The 18,323-nt window shown below is 40.3% G+C and overlaps 1 protein-coding gene across 1 annotated transcript; it reads left to right on the forward strand.

Moving 5' to 3' along the window:
- The first annotated feature begins 21 nt into the window (after nt 1-21).
- On the forward strand, nt 22-17,858 carry TYW3 (tRNA-yW synthesizing protein 3 homolog (S. cerevisiae)). Its single transcript, XM_005871922.2, has 6 exons — nt 22-286; nt 1,364-1,444; nt 3,302-3,400; nt 3,615-3,686; nt 5,984-6,117; nt 16,286-17,858. The coding sequence occupies exons 1-6, from the start codon at nt 113-115 to the stop codon at nt 16,500-16,502; spliced, it is 777 nt and encodes a 258-aa protein (XP_005871984.1). The 5' UTR covers nt 22-112; the 3' UTR covers nt 16,503-17,858.
- Nucleotides 17,859-18,323: the final 465 nt, after the last annotated feature.

Below are 18,323 nucleotides of genomic sequence, written 5' to 3' on the forward strand. Positions count from 1 at the left end.
GAGCGCGACGCCGAGGAAGTTTGGCCTTTCCGGGCACCCGTCGCTCCAATATGGCTGCCCCCAGGGCAGGCGAGGGCCGCCGGCAAAGTGCAGACCCCAAATCCCTCCCCGCATGGAGCGCCGCGCGGAGTTCAGCAGGTGGAAGGCGCAGTGTCTGAGAAAAGCGGACCTCAGCCGGAAGGGCAGCGTGGACGAGGATGTGGCCGAGCTCGTGCAGCTCCTGAATGGGCGAGAACAGTTTTTTACCACCAGCTCCTGCGCGGGGCGCATCCTCCTCCTGGATGCGGTGAGCCTGCTCGGTGCCCTCCCGGCGGCGCCTGCCCGCTAGTGGGAACCCACCCCGTGCGACACCCCGGTGCAGCCTGCTTGTGTGTGTCCTAGTGGGTGGTCTCGGTTTCTTTATCGGTGAAATTTAGAGGATGGATTAGACCAGGGCCTTAAAAACGTGAGTGTGTCTGTGAGTCACCTGGAGATCTTTGGAAAGTCCGGAGTCTGATCCTGTAGGTGTAGCGCGGGGCCTGCTAGTCCGCCATTCTCACAAACCCCAGAGTGACGCCGAAGCTGCTGGCCCGGGAGTGACCTGGCGGTGCTAGGGCTGAGGATGTGATTTTCCCAAATCGAAGGGAACGTAGACTCCAGCCTGGCCCAGCTGGCGGCTGCACCGCGGCCAGCGGGCCTGGGGGGGCGTGGCCGGGTTAAGGTGGTCCCGGAAGCGCAATGTCTATTATCTATCTATCTATCTTCTTTCTTTCTATCTATCTATCTATCTATCTATCTATCTATCTATCTATCGAATCTATTTATCTAGTGTGAGATGCGAAGCCCTGAGGCTGTGGCGTGATGCCCCGTAGATTCCAGCCCGGTTCTGGGAATTCCTGGCCGTGTGACTTGAGGACAGTTATCTAAGCTCATGCCCTCCCTGGGTCATGAAGTGAGGACAATAAAGAGCAGCGATCTTCAGCGACAGGCACACCGGCGTGCCGCACTAATTTGTAAAACATGCACGACCTGGCTAGTCAGGTGCCTGACCTCTTTTCCCTGAGGTTGTTAAATACAAAAATGACAACAGCCGTCAGTCGGTGTGAATGAATCAAAACTACACCTGGTTGTTGTTTTTTCAGATTGGCAAAAAATATAATTATTTTTGTGTGTGTGTGCTGCAGAATTTTAGTAATTAGTTTATGTGTGCCATGAGATGAAAAGGGTTGAAAATCACTGGTGTAGAGAAAATGGGGTCATTAATTTAAAAATCACCACTTGGGGATTATTAATTTAAGAAAGCCTACAATATGTTATGTATTCACTGTACTTGCTATTTATGTAAATGTATGACTACATTAGATTATGTTATTTTTCATTTTAGAATATAAATGGCTTTGAGGTTCAGAAACAAAACTGTTGCTGGCTCCTAGTTACACACAAGCCTTGTGTAAAAGATGATGTGGTAAGTTTTTATATGTAAAGTTAAAGAAATCACACTTTTTAATTCGCGGTCACTTTAAATACAGTTGAAAAATAGAAAATTCAAGGTGATTTTTGTGCATAGTTATAATGACTGAATATTATTCATAAAGCTTAAAGAGAATTCATTATGATGGTTTTTCTGAGTTGTGGGAGATAAAAGTAAAAATATGTATGCAAGCAATACTCCAGCCGCTCAACACAACACATCCTCTTGGACATAGCAGAGAGTTCATGGACATCGGACACATATTGGATCCAAAGATTGAATTTTATTTTAGCTATTCTATAACTCAGTAACCTGGTACAAATCATAGAAGGAAAAGGGAGAAAGGGAGCCAGGAATAAGTCATTAGCATTATCTATGTACTAGAGGCCCGGTGCATGGATTCATGCACAGGTGGGGTCACTTGGTCTGGCCTGCACCCTCTCACAATCCGGGACCCCTCGGGGGATGTCGGATAGCCAGTGTTGGCCTAGTCCCCACAGGCCTGATCTAGACAGGAGGGAGCCCGATCCTGTGTGTTGAGCATCTGTCCCCTGATGGTCAGTGCACATCATAGCAACCAGTCATTTGGTTGCTTAAGCTTTACAGTACCGCTGGCTCCTAACCGCTCACCTGCCTGCCTGATCGCCCCTAACCACTCTGCATGCCTGCTTGATCGCCCCTAACCACTCTGCCTGCCTGATCGATCACCCCTAACCGCCTCTGCCTGCCTCCCTGATAGCCCCTAACCATCTCTGCCTGCCTGTCTGATCGCCCCTAACCCCTTTGCCTGCCTGCCTGATACCCCTAACTGCTCCCCTGCTGGCCTAATCTCTCCTAATCACTCTCCCCTGCCGGCCTGATCACCCCTAATCACCTCTGCCTCGGCCCCTGCCACCGTGGCTTTGTCCGGAAGACATCCAGTCTATCTGGTCTAATTAGCATATTACCCTTTATTAGTGTAGATAGATTACCATTATACTGATATAAATAAATTATACATTACCTGAATTGCTTCTTGAAAATCTTTGTATCATGCTGGATGATTTAGTTGCCTAAATTGAAATGTTTAAATGAGTTCATATAAGTTTGTGTTAATCTGTACATTACTGGTTCAGGTGCTCAAATGTTGTCCTGTGGGTACTCATTCAACTTCCATCTCCTTCCTTGGGTACTAATTCTCTGTGCATATTTGTCCTTATTCTCTTCTGCTACAGATTATCTTTGTGTCAGGAAAGTTAGCTACTAGCAACCCCAGCAGAAAAAGACTTCAGAAGATTCATGTACCATTCCCAAAGGACTCTGAGCCATCCCCCGAGAACAGTTATTTTTGCCAATAGAATGGAATGCTATCCTTGATCAGACCTAGGCACTTGGCATCTCTGATATTATGATAGTGGGAGTGATGAGTGACAGGGCCATTATTAACAGTCCCGTGTGAAAGAGGGAGGATGCTGCCCAGGAATATTAGACAAACAGAAATAACAACTGCCCTATATAAATTCTAGCTCAGACATAACAGTCCAACTTCTGTCTAACAAGTATTTAAACAGACTTTCTACTATAGTCTTTACATACCCAGTTCCTTAATGGAAAAATCTGTTATGGAATTAAATACAGTAATAGTTTACTTTTGTAAAACGTGGTTGGAAAGAATGACACAGGAGGTATATGGGAGAATTAGAAATCAAGTCTTTTAAAAGAATAAGCAGATTAATAAGTTTTTGGAGAAAGGACCAAGAAAGCTGAGTGAAAAGTTATTTCGGGAACAGGATGCTGGAGGAATCTAAAAGTCCCGGGGTTCAAAAGAAGAGGATCATATATTTGTGTCTGATACTAACATTTTTTATTTAGATTGCAGTTCTGAAAAAAGCGAATGGTGATGCCACTTTGAAATTCGAACCCCTTATTCTTCATGTGCAGTGTCGAGAGTTGCAGGATGCACAGATTCTGGTAAAACTTTGTAATTACACTTGAATTTATTAGTATGTGGGTAGACTTAATCTTAAGCCTTACAACTTCTGCCAAAATTTAATGCAGTAGTTTAATCAAGTAGTTTTTAATTAACTATAGGTTTGGGGTTATATATGTTTCTGCAGTTTGTAGAGTTTAATGGTTTGTCTGATTAGTCAGGTTATCAGAATCTAACAAATTTATTTTTTTACAGCATTCAGTGGCAATAGATTCTGGTTTCAGGAACTCTGGCATAACAGTGGGAAAGAGAGGAAAGACTATGTTGGTAAGATACCTTTTGGCAAAAAGCAGTTCTTTGAGCATGAAGTGATCCAGGTTATTGAAATAACTTAGACTTGTACTTAGACTCCTGCCTTTAGTGTCTCCTGACTCAGATCTTCTTGCCATTCCCTGTGTCAGAAACCTTCAGTGACTTATTTATTCCTACAGGGCAAAGTCCCAGAGATATTAGATGTACATTTGCGGTCTTATTTCATAGTACTGTATACTCCTCCACTTTTAACCTGATTCTCTGTGCCCTCCTCATCTTAAATAGCCCCAATTTAATAAGCACCATGATATCATGGAAAGAATCACAGATAGGGGATCTGAAGTCCTCTGCACAAATACTGGCTGGCCCCCGGCTATGCTAAATGAACTTGGGTAAGCTCCCTCAGGGCCTGAATTTTCTCAGCTATACCAGGGGTCCAGCAAACTACTGCCATAGGGCCAAGTCCAGCCCACAGGGGTGTCAGATCCCACTACACCAATTGGATGAATCACTGTCTAAGATTGCTTTTGTGTTACAGTGGTAAAATTGCGTAGTTATGCCAGATACTATATGGTCCACAAAGTTGAAAATGTTTACTATCTGTCCTTTCTCAGAAAAAGTTTGCTGATCCCTGGACTGGATAACCGTTAAGGTGCCTTCTAAGCTCCACATCCTCTCTTAGTCTTTTCCTGGCCAAGCTAGCCCCTGGTGAATTTGCCTTATTCTGATCTGCTGTAGTATTTACTGATTGCATTTATTGTTTGACAGGACATGTATTATTTGCTCTTGAACTGGTTTCAGATTGTCCTCCATTCTAGCTCCCTAGACTTTTCCTATTTTCTATGCTGCTCACATCAATATTTCTTTCTCCCTTTCTCTTCCTTTCTTCCTAGTATCAATAAATTTAGGGAAAAAAGAAGACCCCTATAAAGCATGACGAACTAGAAAAGCAAAACCCATAGTACTGGTTTGTGTCCCCATCTCATTCCCTGCTGCATCTGGTGACCTAGCAAGAACAGAGCCATTCTTCTACCTTCCTCTCCTTTGTCTTCCATATTCAATTAGTTACAAGTCCTATCACATCTGCCTCTTATTTCTCACACCTGAGTCCACCTCTCCAAGCCTTCTGCCATTGCCCCTACTTAAGCCCTCAGTGTCCCTCACCTGTCTTTACAGTGGGCTCCTGACTGGTCTTCCTGCTGTCCTCCTTCTTCAGCCCCTCCACCCAGTACTGTCAGAATCTCCCCTTTTGAAAAAGTGAGGGTCTCCAAATATTTTCCCTGATATTCAAGGCCTTTCCCAAACTACTTTCCATCTGCCTTGTTGATGCTCTTCTGCTAGCATACTTATATTCCAGCCAAATAAAAATGTATCGTGCTCTGTCATGTCTCCATAACTGTAGATAAGTTGTTCCTCCCCCATTTTACATGTGGTAAAATTGAACTTATCCTTTAAAATCCCAACTCAAATGCCACCTTCCCATGAAACTGAGGCCTGTCTCATTTAGTTGTATCTCTTCTACATTTCTTTAATGGTTTGTGCGTGCACGTGGGCGGACATGTTTGTGTTTTCCCTGTCATAGCACCTATGTCGTGTTACAATTTTTTGTTCACTTGTTTATGTCTTATTCCAAAGTGTAAGCTCTTAAAGGAACCATGTTATATTCATCTTGTATCTTCACATCTTACATAGGGCCTACATTGCAGATGCTCAGTAAAGTTTCATTGAATTCATTTTTATTCCTCATGATAGTTTTGGTGGTTGTTCTTAATCTATATCCAGTGTTTGGATTTGCTTGTAACGTGCTGACTATTTCATCAACAGGATTACTAAGGTTGGCCCTAAAGCATCGAGAAAGCAGCCACTTTGTGAGATAGAACGGGCATGCCTTATTCTTATAACCACACTCGGCTCAGGGAGCACTAAGAGGCTCTTTCAAATCCAGTCCATTTTGATTTTCCCTTGAAGCTTCTGTTGAGATTTCATTTATTTCTTTTCTTTAAATAGTCTATTAAAGCTTTCTAAGCTTTAGTGAAATTGAAACTGTTAAAGTTATTGCCTTATTTGATAGTATCTGCTTCTTTGAAAAACAATGTAGAATGACTTTTTTTAGAAATGACTTTACATGAAGGGAAAATCTATTTAATCTCCTGTGATCCAACTGTGTTTAGCTAACTTATATCAAAGCACAAACCTAAATGCTGTAATGAAGCTAAACTATGTTTAAGCACAACCCTAACTTGGAATTTTCTTTAGTTATCTTCAGTATCTCTAGCACGAGTCATCATGTCTGAATTGCTTGTTCCTTGAAGGCTGTCCGGAGCACACATGGCTTAGAAGTTCCATTAAGCCATAAGGGAAAACTGATGGTGACAGAGGAATATATTGACTTCCTATTAGAGATAGCAAATCAAAAAATGGAGGAAAACAAGAAGAGAATTGAAAGGTACATTTATTAGATATTTTCATGTTATTTTTCTATGCCTAGATCATCTTTGAAAATATTAATATACACTGTCTTCAGTTTAGACTCCCAACTGCTTTTCTACTTATAGCCTTATCATGAATAATAAAAAGATGATTAAAGTAGGCCAGACTGTAATGGGTACTAAATGGGAGCATAAGCTACATGGAGGAGAATGGGACAACTGACTGCCAGCAATGGGTATAAGGGAGCTAAACATAATCACTCAGGTAGGAAAGCCCAGTAGCCATGGGGACCATAACTGATCAAGTTAAAAGCAACCATGGAAGAGGTGCACACTGCCCCTTGGTGTGATCCCCTAGAGATGACCTAACCCAGAATCTCCTTTTTAGGAGAATATAGACTGGTTAATTTTTAGCCTGATAAATATTTTACATCTCTGGTGAGTTTACTACCCATCTCTTATCATGGATTAGATCTAGCATTACCAGAATTGTCCTAGTAGTAAGGATTATGGCTATTAGTTCACATCTTTATACTTCTCCTGTTCTTAAATTTCACTCAGGATGAATACAATTTTTACAGTGCTTTCCTTTTTCAAATAATAGTTTTTATATACAGAAGTGACTCTTATGTTGCCTTTCTTATATAAGGACTAGAGGCCCAGTGCACGAAATTCATGTACTGGGGGGGAGGGGCATCCCTCAGCCCGGCCTGTGCCCTCTCACAATCCGGGAGCCTTCGGGATGTCTGACTGATGGCTTAGGCCTGCTTTTGGCTGAGCAGCACTCCCCCTGTGGGAGTGCACTGACCACCAGGGGGCAGCTCCGGCATTGAGTGTCTGCCCCCTGGTGGTCAGTGCGTGTCATAGCAACTGGTCGTTCCGCAGTTCAGTCGATTTGCGTATTAGCCTTTTATTATCTATATATACAAAACCCTACTATGCAAATAGACCAAACAGCAGAACAGCCAAACAACCAGTCACTATGACATACGCTGACCACCAGGAGGCGTGCAGACCATGGCGGGCATTGTCAGGCGGCAGAGTAGAACATGGCAGGCATCAGCCATGGTGGGATGGTGGAGCAGGTGAGTGGGGGTGCCAGACCAAGGCAGGGCGCTGGTCACTGTCATTGGGCGAGCCTCTGCTGGTTACTGAAAATTATTTGCTCCCGTGCACCCCAGTCCCACCTGGCGCTTGCACCTGCTGCCGACACTGACCCCACTCACACCCACTGCCAGCACCTGACGCCGGCCCCGATCACTTGGTGCCATCAGTGGGTTCGAGCGGCGGCTGCCTGCCCCAGTAGCCCCTTAGGGCTTTTCCACCTCCCCCTGCTCCTGAGGGGCAATCAAGGCAGCAGCCACCACTCACGCCTGCTGCTGGCGCTGGCCCCAATCCCTCCACATCATCAGCTGGTACCAACGGCCGGCGCCGTCAGCGGGGGGGAGCAGGGCTGCCGGCAGACAGGGGACTGGGGGCTGCAGCAGGAGGGGCCGGGCGGGGGCGCAGAGGATGGACCAAAACCTGCCCCTGTGCCCACCTCAACCTCACGGCCCACAGTTCCTTTCAAGGTGCACGAATTTGTGCACTGGGCCCCTAGTATAGGATAATACCACTGACCTACCATCAACAAGATGTGCATCTCTGAGTTACTCAGGCTGGTGTTGGCTGACTTGATATCATTTATAATTTCCTTTTCCCCTTCTCCCCACCTCCCTTGGCCACCTCTTAATCAGTCAATCTCTACCCAAGTAACTCTTGAATCATTATCTCTCCCCATCTGCCACTTTCTTCATTCAAGACTATTGCAATATTCACTTGTCTCATTGTAGAATGCTTCTAGTGTGTTTCTCTGCTAAGCGATTCTCCATATCACCATCAGAATCCTATCTGTAAAATACAAAGCAATTCTATTGCTTAACTTGCCTGCTTAAGTTTGTTTTTTTTTAATACCTAGAATTTTTTTGAAGTAGCTAAGGCTGGAAGTGCTGATGGCGGCAGTCTTGTGGTGGAAAGAGGTAGATCTTTTCTCTGGAGCTAGAGCTGAGTTCAGATCCAGATTCTACCACAACTTACTCAACTCCCTTGGCTTTGTTTTTCTTATATCTAACTAGGGGGAAATACTTATCTTAAAGAACAATTGTAGTATATATTCAATAGCATACCTATAATGATTAGTCCTGGCCCTGTCGTGTCATGGATTCTTCAGATCCAATAGCCCTTATTCAATGACACATGAAGAGAGTAAACCAATAATCACATCAGTATCACCATCCAGGCTTTCTCAACCAGGGCTCCTTATTTGAACAACAAGATTCACAAAATTATTCAAGTGACTATTTCTCAGTTCTCCCAACAACGGTACTTGTCCCATTCTCCATACATTGGAGAGAAATTAATTATTATATACAGTGGATGTCTCAAGGCATTAAGCTTAATTTCTAACAGAACTGTGGCTGAGAAAAGGCTAGAGGTTACCTGGCCACAAAATGCTTTGAACAAACATTCTAAATAAAGTAATAATTTCAAGTAAGCAACTGAAGAGTACCCTGTCATCCCACCAGACTGTAGTGTTTGAAATCTATGTAGGTACTTATTGGCACCATTCCAAACACTTACCACATCCATTCAATAGTATTCCGGTGAGGTTGTTGCTAAAGCATAGGAGGTAGCAAATCAGTTTTTCTGTTTCCTTACTTGAATTTCAACAAGATTATAAATATAGCCCAAGATCAAGTAACTATATTAGTACACCTGGTGAAGTTAATTGAGCCATGTTCACCAGCTATAAAATCAAATTATGCTTTAAATCCATTGACTCAAAGATATGTTTTGAGATTATAGTGTGCATGCTGCTATCAAGAGAGCCATGCTCATCACGTAAAATCAGTGAAAAATTAAAGAAGGGTAAAAAGTGTCTTAAGAGACTGATTAGAAGATTACAAGTGAATTCAGAAAGGCTGTACAAATTAGGGAGCTCCTTTGGGAACAGCTGTACTTTCAACCAAATGCAGAGAAAAAGTTACTCTTCTGATGTTGAAAAGAGAAAAAAATAATAAATACTGGAGGTAATGAGTTCTGCAATCAGACATCGAGTACTAAATTTGGACCAAAGTTTCACAATTAAAATAGCTATAATAAGAGAATTTTTTAAAGTCAAGATCCAAATGAGTAATATTTCATCAATAAGAAATTTTCTGCCAATGTGAAAAATGAAAGCCAAAGGCTAAAATATTTTTAATAGATAAAAGGTCTTGTTTGTGAAAACTAATTTCCAAGCCCCTTTTATTGGGAAAAGTAAGATAATTTTGTACATAATGATTTCTACGTGAAAAACGTAAAGTTTGAAGATCTACTTACCAATTACCAGAGGAAGGCTGTCTTTGATTCAGTTTATAAGAGACAGGACTGACGTGGGTCAGATGAAACCACCATTTGGCTATAAGCACAGTGAAAATAGCCATGTTCTTTTTACCAGCTATGTAATAAGAAAAATAAATGTTCAATAAAGTATAGAATAAAAGGGCTGAATATATTAGCATATAATATGGTTGGTAAAAATGAAGTAAATTGGAGAGAAGTAAATAAGTCTATTTTAGTGGTTGGGTGTTCTTTATTATTATTTTTAACTTTTTGTGGTTAAATATACATAACAAAATTTACCATATTAACCGTTTTAGTGTATAGTTCAGTGCCATTAAGTACGTTCAAATTGTTATGTAACCACCTATCACCACTATCCATCTCCAGAACCTTTACATCATCCCAAATTGAATCTCAGTACCCATCCTGTATAATAAAAGCCTAATATGCTAAGTGTCCAACCATTTGTTTGACTAGTCACTGTGATGTGCACTGACCACCAGGGGGCAAATGCTCCAACCAGTAGTTTAGCTTGCTGCTGGGATCCAGTGAATAGGGACTGGGTGAGATGGGCCAGACACCCCCTGGAGCCCTCCTGCATTCCCTCCCCAGCTCCGATTGTGCACCCCTGGGGTCCTTCAGCCTGGCCTGCGCCCACTCACAATTCAGGACCCCTCGGGGGATATCAGAGAGCCAGTGTCAGCTGACACCCGATCCCTGCAGGCCAGGCCGAGGGACCCCACCAGTGCACGAATCCATGCACCAGGCCTCTAGTTAAACAATAATTCCCCATTCTCCAAGCTCTCAGCCCCTATTAATCACTATTCTATTTTTACTCTCTGAATTTTAAATACTTCATATAGGTGGAATTAAAATTTTTTCCCTTTTGTGTCTGCCTTATTTCACTTAGCAAAATGTCTTCAAGGTTCATCCATGTTGTAGCATATGTCAGAACTGCATTTCTTTTTAAGGCTGAATAATACTCCATTGTATTTATATACCATATTTTATTTATCGATTAATCTGTCAATGGAAAATCAGATTTTTCTTTTTTCTGTTCACTATTGTGAATAATACTGCTGTGAACATGGGTGTATAAATATGTGTTTGAGTCCCTGCTCTTGAATCTTTTGGTGTATACCCAGAAGTGGAATTGCTGGATCATATGGTAATTTTACATTTAATTTTTTTTAAGAACCGCCATACTGTTTCCCACAGGAACTGTACCATTTTACATTCCCACCAGCAATGAGCAAGGGTTCCCTTTTCTCAACATCCTTACAACATATGTTGTCTTTTTGTATGTGTGTGTTGTTTGTGTGTGTGTGTGTTTAATAATGACCATTCTGACAGGTGAGTTGATACCTCATTTTGGTTTTGATTTGTATTTTTCTGGTGACTAGTGATATTGAGCTTTTTTTCATATACCAGTTGATAAGAATTTCTATTATATCCTTTCTTTTCTGCATCCCTTTCTTCTTAGCTTCCTTCTGGATGTTTCTTACTATTCTACCTATTGGTAAAATATTGTTGTACTCTAGGATTCTCTCCCTTGGCCCATAGCTTCAGCTACTTCCCCGTATACTGATGGGTCTTCCAAATCTTCCCCAAGTCATAGGCCCATATACCCAATAATTTTTTGAAGATATGTAACTAAAATATCCTATCAGTCTTTCCTTAATCCCTTTCTTAGCCTAGTCTCAACCCCAAAGCAATTTCTTTGGTTCAGATTCATATTATCATTTACCAGTATCATTACAGTTTATGCTTCAGTGGAAAAAAGAAATATGAATCATAGTGACTTGCAATTATTTAATTACATATATACCTTCTTTTTCCACTACATGGTCACACTGAAGATAGGACTGACTTCTCCCTCACAACCAACTGCACACACATGCATGCACAAACGCACACACACACACACACATGCGTGCATGCGCGCACACAAAAATGTCTCTCTATATCTTATCCTAAAACCTTACATAGTGCCTGGCTCATGGTAGAAACTCAATAAGTATTTATAGAATTAATCATAAACAATAAAGGAATTTAAAAGTTAACACATATAGAGTTCCCCAAAAGCAAGGACAGTTTCATAAGAATAGTGGTTAATAAATGTTTGCAAAACTTAGTTAAGTGATTTTTTTCCATCCATGTGCTACTTTTAAGGCTTCAAAGCCTTAGGATGATCATTCTGGAACACATGAAAGGTGGCTGAGACATAAGGTGAGCAGGCTCTGGCTACATGGTCTAGATAAAAGAAACAGGACCCTGAGTAACAAGCTGAATGGCGTGATACTGCAGAATATCAACCAAAACAGATTAGAAATGGCAGAAGAGAAGGAGGAGTCAGGATAGCAGATGTCATAGACTCCCCAGAGTTGCTAGTCTTTTTTTTTTTCTAATTTTTTAAAAATTGATTTCAGAGAGTAAGGGGAAGGGAGAGAGAAATAGAAGCATCAGTGATGAGAGAGAATCATTGATTGGCTGCCTCCTGCACACCCGACACTGGGGATCAAGCCCGCAACCCAGGCATGTGCCCTTGACCAGAATCAAACCTGGTACCCTTCAGTCCGCAGGCCAACGCTCTGTCCACCAAGCAAAAACAGCTAGGGAGGGCACTAGTCTTATTTTTAAAAGTGGAACTAAAGCAGATAAATAAACAACTTGTACATTTCCCTGTATACTTAAGATCAAAAGGTAAATAATGTAAAGTGAAAAAATATATATTTTCTATTCTGATAATTTTTCCCCTCGATATCCTCTCCCCTTCTGTATGGCAAACTCCTGCCATAATTCCACTCCCATCACCCAGCCAGCTTTGCATTCGCCCTTGCAATCAAATTGGGTTTTCCCAAAGAGCTTTTCATGATCTCACTTGGAGTAAAGTGCCCCCAGTGTGCCCCCACTTTAATTTATCTTTCTCATGGTGTGTTGAACGTGTCCTTACAGCTCTGCAGCTCCCGTTAGACCCTGCCCTCCTTACCTCTGTTTCCAGCACCTGAGACAGGCCTTTGCTTACATGTTTTTAAATAAAAATGCTAGAGCTTAGTTAAAATCTAAATGCGTAATATATGAAAATAGCCTTCTTTGTTACTTATGAATAATGGAAGCCTAAAATGGTATGAAATTGTGCCTAGATTTTATTAAAATTTCCTTTCTATTTCAGAAGTCAAAGAAATATCAGCTTTTTATTGCAAGTGGTCCTGTAATTGATCTGAAAGACAAGGATTCATTTTCACAGCGCTGGCCTGAAAAGTTCTCTAATGAAGAGAACTGAGTACAAGTTGCCCTGCGGCATGATAATCTTGACAGCAGAGGTAGAAAATCTGAGGACAATTTGATTTTCTTTTCAGGAGAGAAAAGAAACAGTTGCCTGAGTATACATTTCTTTTTACACTCCAAGCTCTTTTTGTTGCCTGTGAGAGCTGAGGAAATTACACTTTGAGAAGTGAACTTTAGAATGCTGTGTAGAGGGTCATAGAATGAGTGGAGAGCATGCAATTGAAAAACAAATTTCTGACTTAATGTGTAAGATAGTTTCCTAAAAGACTTTTTGAAAGTTCCCTTAAAAAAGGAAAAGGAGAAAGTATTTGAAGTTTTTATTCTTGGCTTTTAGCACAAAAGTATCTTTGTTCCATTTACCAGTTGTTTTGTGGTACCTGAAGGATGTAGCTTTGAATTCTTAGGTTCTTTAGTGGAAGATTAAAGTAAAGCATTTGTTCCTCTTTAATTCCTTTTTTTATGTGTGATAGACAAGATATTTTACACAAGCCGTTAATTCTCTGTGGTCATAAAAGAGCAATTTAATCTTATCTGTAATTTTATAGAAATAGAATATAGTCAAGAAAAAAAACCAACAACAACAAAAAATATGGTTGCCTGAGTCAAACGTACAGGGTTGGGTGGAGAATGATAGAAGATGAAGTTGCATATCATGGATAGCCTCTTATGATCAGCAAGGATGATTCTCACCATTTTGTGGCATGCTTGCATTTATGTTTTTAGATTAAATGAGTCATTCTGTTGGGTCATTATATTAAGCCATTCTAAATAGGCAGTTTGGAAGATGAGACGAAAACCAGTCATTGAAGTCACCCAGGATGATGGTCAGACCTAGAGAGATCAAACCAAGTGTAGAAGTTTTCATAAACATAAGGGACTGAACAGAATTTTGGTAGATGACGTAAGGGGCAGATGCAGGAGTTTAGTCTGGCAAAGTTTTGTTGAGCCATTTGAATTCTGACCTTGTCTCAACTCTGTGGTGGTGGAGTCAGCAGCCTCCACTTGAAAGGAATGCAGGGCAAATGGTGTCTTTGTGGGAGAGCCAAGTTTCAGTTCAGTAAGATGTACAGGATGCATTTAATGAAGAGGTTACCATGGAACAGAGTCTACAGAATTGTATGTCAGTTAATATTTTTCAAAGCCTTTTGCTTGTAACTCTTACTGTACAGTTTTTCCTTTTATTATACCTCCACCACTGAGATTGATTTACTCATTGAAGTAATATCTATGAACACCTATTATGCCAGACTTAGTGCTAGATATCAAAGTGTAGAGTGTTGAGTATGTTAAGTTCTTGAAATACGGACAGGATGTGTAGCAATCATGTTAGGTATAATTAGAATTGTGTGGAGTATTTGGGAATAGGTGGATATCCTAGTTTTTTTAGGGAAATTTCAGAGCCTTTGCAAGTAGAACTAAGCCTGTTCATTGAATTAAAGAAAGAAGAAAATTGGTCGAAATAGCAATCTATTCTGTAGATGTCAAAAACTTCCTTTCATAGTCTCCCATTAAAATAGGACACATATGCATGACAAGATCCCTACGATGGATTTCTCATTTGCGATAAGAGAACAAGGGAGGTCTCAACCTCCCAGGCATTCTAATTTGGGACCTAGGCTAATAAGTTACCTTTTTTGAAAGGTATTTATTCACTTATTTGGCATATTTTTGCTGAGTGTGTCAGCATTGTACTGTATGCTAAGAATATAACAGAAAACAAGATAGATGGGGAGTCTTGGTCTCATGGAGTTTATCATCTATAAAAATAGTCATTATAGAGAACTTATTCTGTGCCAGGCATTGTGCTAGGTACTTACATGTATCCTCTATAACCTCTGACAACCCTTCTAGATACAGAATAATGTCCAATTTTATAAATGAAAAAATCGGGACCAGGGAGGTTGGCATTAGCCAGCCTCAGCATTCCCAGGACAAGCTGGTGTGAAGCACAGGCAGCACACCTGCCACCTCTATGCCTCCCGCAGATGCTGACGGCCACTGTCCGGCAGCGTCTTGTCAGGTGTTAATGTGGGAGCAGAAAAGAAACGAAGCCCAGTTTTCAGGGAGAAAACAGTACATCGGATGACAAAATTAACACTAAAACTCCGGTAGAAAAATGAGTAAAGGAAAAGAACAAGTCACATTAAAAAAATAATAATTCAAATAGCTAATGCAAAACATTCAATTTCACTTGCCAACAAATAAATGAGAATTGAAATAATGAGCCATAGCCAGTTTGGCTCAGTGGATAGAGTGTAAGCCTGCAGACTGGGTTCAATTCCGGTCAAGGGCACATGCCTGGATTGAGGGCTCGATCCCCAGTGTGGGGTGTGCAGGAGGCAGCCGATCAATGATTCTCTCTCATCATTGATGTTTCTATTTCTCTCCCTCTCTCTTCCTCTCTGAAATCAATAAAAATATATTTTAAAAAAAGAAATAATGCGATACTGTTATCACCTATTCAAGTAAAGCATGTATTTTTATGGTAATATTCAGTATATGAGTGAAGTGGTCTCTCAGGTATTAATATTAGAAGCATACTAAGTATCCATTCTGGAAAACAGTATTTTTCAAGAACCTTAAAATGTTTATACCTTTAACCATGTAGTTACATTTCTAGGTGTCTGTCCTCAGGGAAGAGCTAGAAATTCAGATCACATTGTTTTCAAAAATGTTTGTCACATTGTTTGTATTAGGGAAAATTTGAAAATAAATTACAACCAATGTAGATGACATAATGTTATACTATCATTAAAAAGCATTATTTTATAGCTCATTTGATTGATATAGAAAATGTTTTCAAGAAACTTTAAAAAACAGTATAAAACTATATGTAATACCACAATTGTGTAAAAGACGGTAGGTATATGTGTACATGTATAAATACATTAATTCAGAATACATTAATAAACTAGAAAGAATAAAAATATTAAGAATCACTATTTATATTTATAACTGCACATTATTTCCAAATTCTCTAAAATGAGTTTCTATTACATGTATGATTTTTTTTATAAAGAAAAAAATTGTTTTTACCTTCTTTGTTTGACAAGTATATGTGGAATAGAACATGAGGTAAAATAGAAATTGTCAAGAAGTGATTCCAGCCCTACCTCGTTTGCTCAGTGGATAGAGAGAGCATTGGCCTGCGGACTTAAGGGTCCCAGGTTCAATTCCAGTCAAGGGCATATGCCCAAGTTGCGGGCTTGATCCCCAGTATGGGGCATGCAGGAGGCAACCAATCAATGTTTCTCTCTCATCATTGATTTTTCTACCTCTCCCTTCCTCTCTGAAATCAATAAAAATATATTTTTTTAAAAAGAAGTGATTCCAACTCAATTTTCAAGACTGTTCTTAGAAAAAACATATTCTGTTCCCTAATTAAACAATAATAAAAGCAAAAATCATGATATTTCTTTGACTCGTTTTATATTAAGGTTAATATGAGATCAAATTTATATAATTTAAGTTCTAGATATTTCAGTCATCCAGTTTCAAAATACTGATGTAACAGTAGTACTTATGTCTTTATAGGTTTTACAACTGCCTACAACATGCTTTGGAAAGAGAAAGTATTACTGACTTAAATCCCAAAGAGAAAATCATCAAGAAAAGTAATTCATATTCTCATAAGAAAAAAAGAAACCGAGAAAAAGCAGATGGCAAATGTGTTACTGAAGACAATGATAAAGAACTTGAAAATGATGATGATCCTGGAGTCAATGTAACTATCTTCCCTGAAGATTACTGAGATTTGGTTCTACAGTGTCTTTGGTGGAATAATGTTTCTAATAATTATTACAAAGCTGCTCTTTATAAGAGTATTTTAGTTTATTGAGTGTATCAGACATTCAGAAAAGCAAAATTTAATTTTTCTCTATATTTTAGAGACACCTATCTTATAAACATAGATGCCTTTTTAAAATAGCTATGTATAGTATTTGTTCATTAAGTACCATCTTTTAAATCACTGAAATTCATTACAATAATAAAATTATGATTGTTAATACATCTCCTCTTTTAAGTTTTAATTTCTACTTCTGTAAAACAACTATCATACCCTTTCAAGAGAACCTGAACATTTGGAATATTTGAATAAAAATTATAGCAATGTTTAACTTATTTTTAACATTTATTACACCTCAGAATCATCTGTAGATTATGAAAAAATACAGAAAGGAACTGAGAATCTCCAGGGACAGTTGGCATGTGTATTTTTTTTAAAGCTCTCAAGTGCTTTAATTGTCAACTACAGGCTGACAACCCCGTGAGCATTCCCAGCTTTCTGTTCAAGCCATCTCATCCATTCCATCAGCCTTCACTTCTCTAGCACTCCCAGCTCTCCTGCCTGCCCAGACTCTTATGCCCGGCTAACTGCTGAGCCCCTTCAGTAGAGCTGTTACTTGATGGAAGTTTTTGTTCCTTTCCTGGTTCTTTGGCTAGAGAGAGCAGGCCTTTATTGACTTTTTCTTCTTTTTTCTGAGCCCATTGGCATTTCTGGTTGCTGGCTTTTCCAGTGCTGGGGGTATGCAAGGCAAAAGGAAAACCCAGTGAACTCACTCTGTTGCTCTTCAGGTCCTGTGAACTCCAGCTGGTCCTCCCTCTCCAGCTTTTAGAGTCATCTTCATGACACTTAGTGGAAAGAACAGGAAAAAGTATATATACACCATCTTCCCAGAATCAGAAGTCTATGTTAAATTACTGCTAGTATCATGTCAGGTTATGGTTGAGGACTCTGGTACCCAGCCACATAGCCACAGATTCCTTTATTCAATGCTGCTCCCATCTCCCAGCTGGCCTGCTTGGCTGCTCTGGCTTTAGGCTGCTGGAGCCTCCACCCTAAAACAGAAGGAAGTGCCTAGAAGTCTGTTTGCTGTCCCCCTGCCCTGACACCCACCACCGCACAGCCAATAATGACAAAGGCTGCACATGGTGACTTCATTGCCTAGAAAGGGGATGAACTTGGATGTGCAATTGCCATCTGAGCTTCGAGTGGCATCAGGCTGAGGCTGGGACTTCACCCGAATCCTATCACATGTTTTCTACTCCCTGATTCACTTCTGGGAGCTCCTGATTAATCCATCACTTGCAGTGGTGTCTTCTGGAAGAACATGACCTAACACAGGTGTTGACATTATGTTGGATGTATTTTAAAAAGTGATGGCATATACTTATTTGAAAGAGTTGCTGTTTTAATATGCTAGAATTTATATTTTTGGTATTTAGACACGCTGTAAACATGATGCAAATTTATGATGTTAAGCACATGATTTTAAAAATTCTTTTGGGGCAGTAACTATTGAGGTTCACTTTTATAATACATCTACACTAATAAAAGAGAAACATGGTAATTAGCGTACGACCCCTACCCTTTTCATTGGCTAATCAGTGAGTATATGCAAATTAACTGTCAGCCAAGATGGCGGCCGGCAGCCAGGCAGCTGGAAGCGAACATGAGGCTTGCTTGCTTCAGTGAAGGAGGACTCCAACATTCCCTGCCTGCCTTGCCGGCCTCTGAGCTGGCAGTTTGAAACTTTGTAACAAATATAGAAGCTAAACAAAACCCCAGAAA

Source organism: Myotis brandtii, unplaced genomic scaffold, assembly GCF_000412655.1.
Source record: "Myotis brandtii unplaced genomic scaffold, ASM41265v1 scaffold36, whole genome shotgun sequence".
NCBI classification, from domain to species: domain Eukaryota; kingdom Metazoa; phylum Chordata; class Mammalia; order Chiroptera; family Vespertilionidae; genus Myotis; species Myotis brandtii.

Coding starts and splice junctions, on each gene's coding strand:
- TYW3 (XM_005871922.2), top strand. CDS start 113: ATGGAGCGCCGCGCGGAGTTCAGCAGGTGGAAGGCGCAGTGTCTGAGA. Junction 3,401..3,614: donor TGCAGGATGCACAGATTCTG/GTAAAACTTTGT, acceptor ATTTTTTTACAG/CATTCAGTGGCAATAGATTC. Junction 6,118..16,285: donor AACAAGAAGAGAATTGAAAG/GTACATTTATTA, acceptor ATGTCTTTATAG/GTTTTACAACTGCCTACAAC.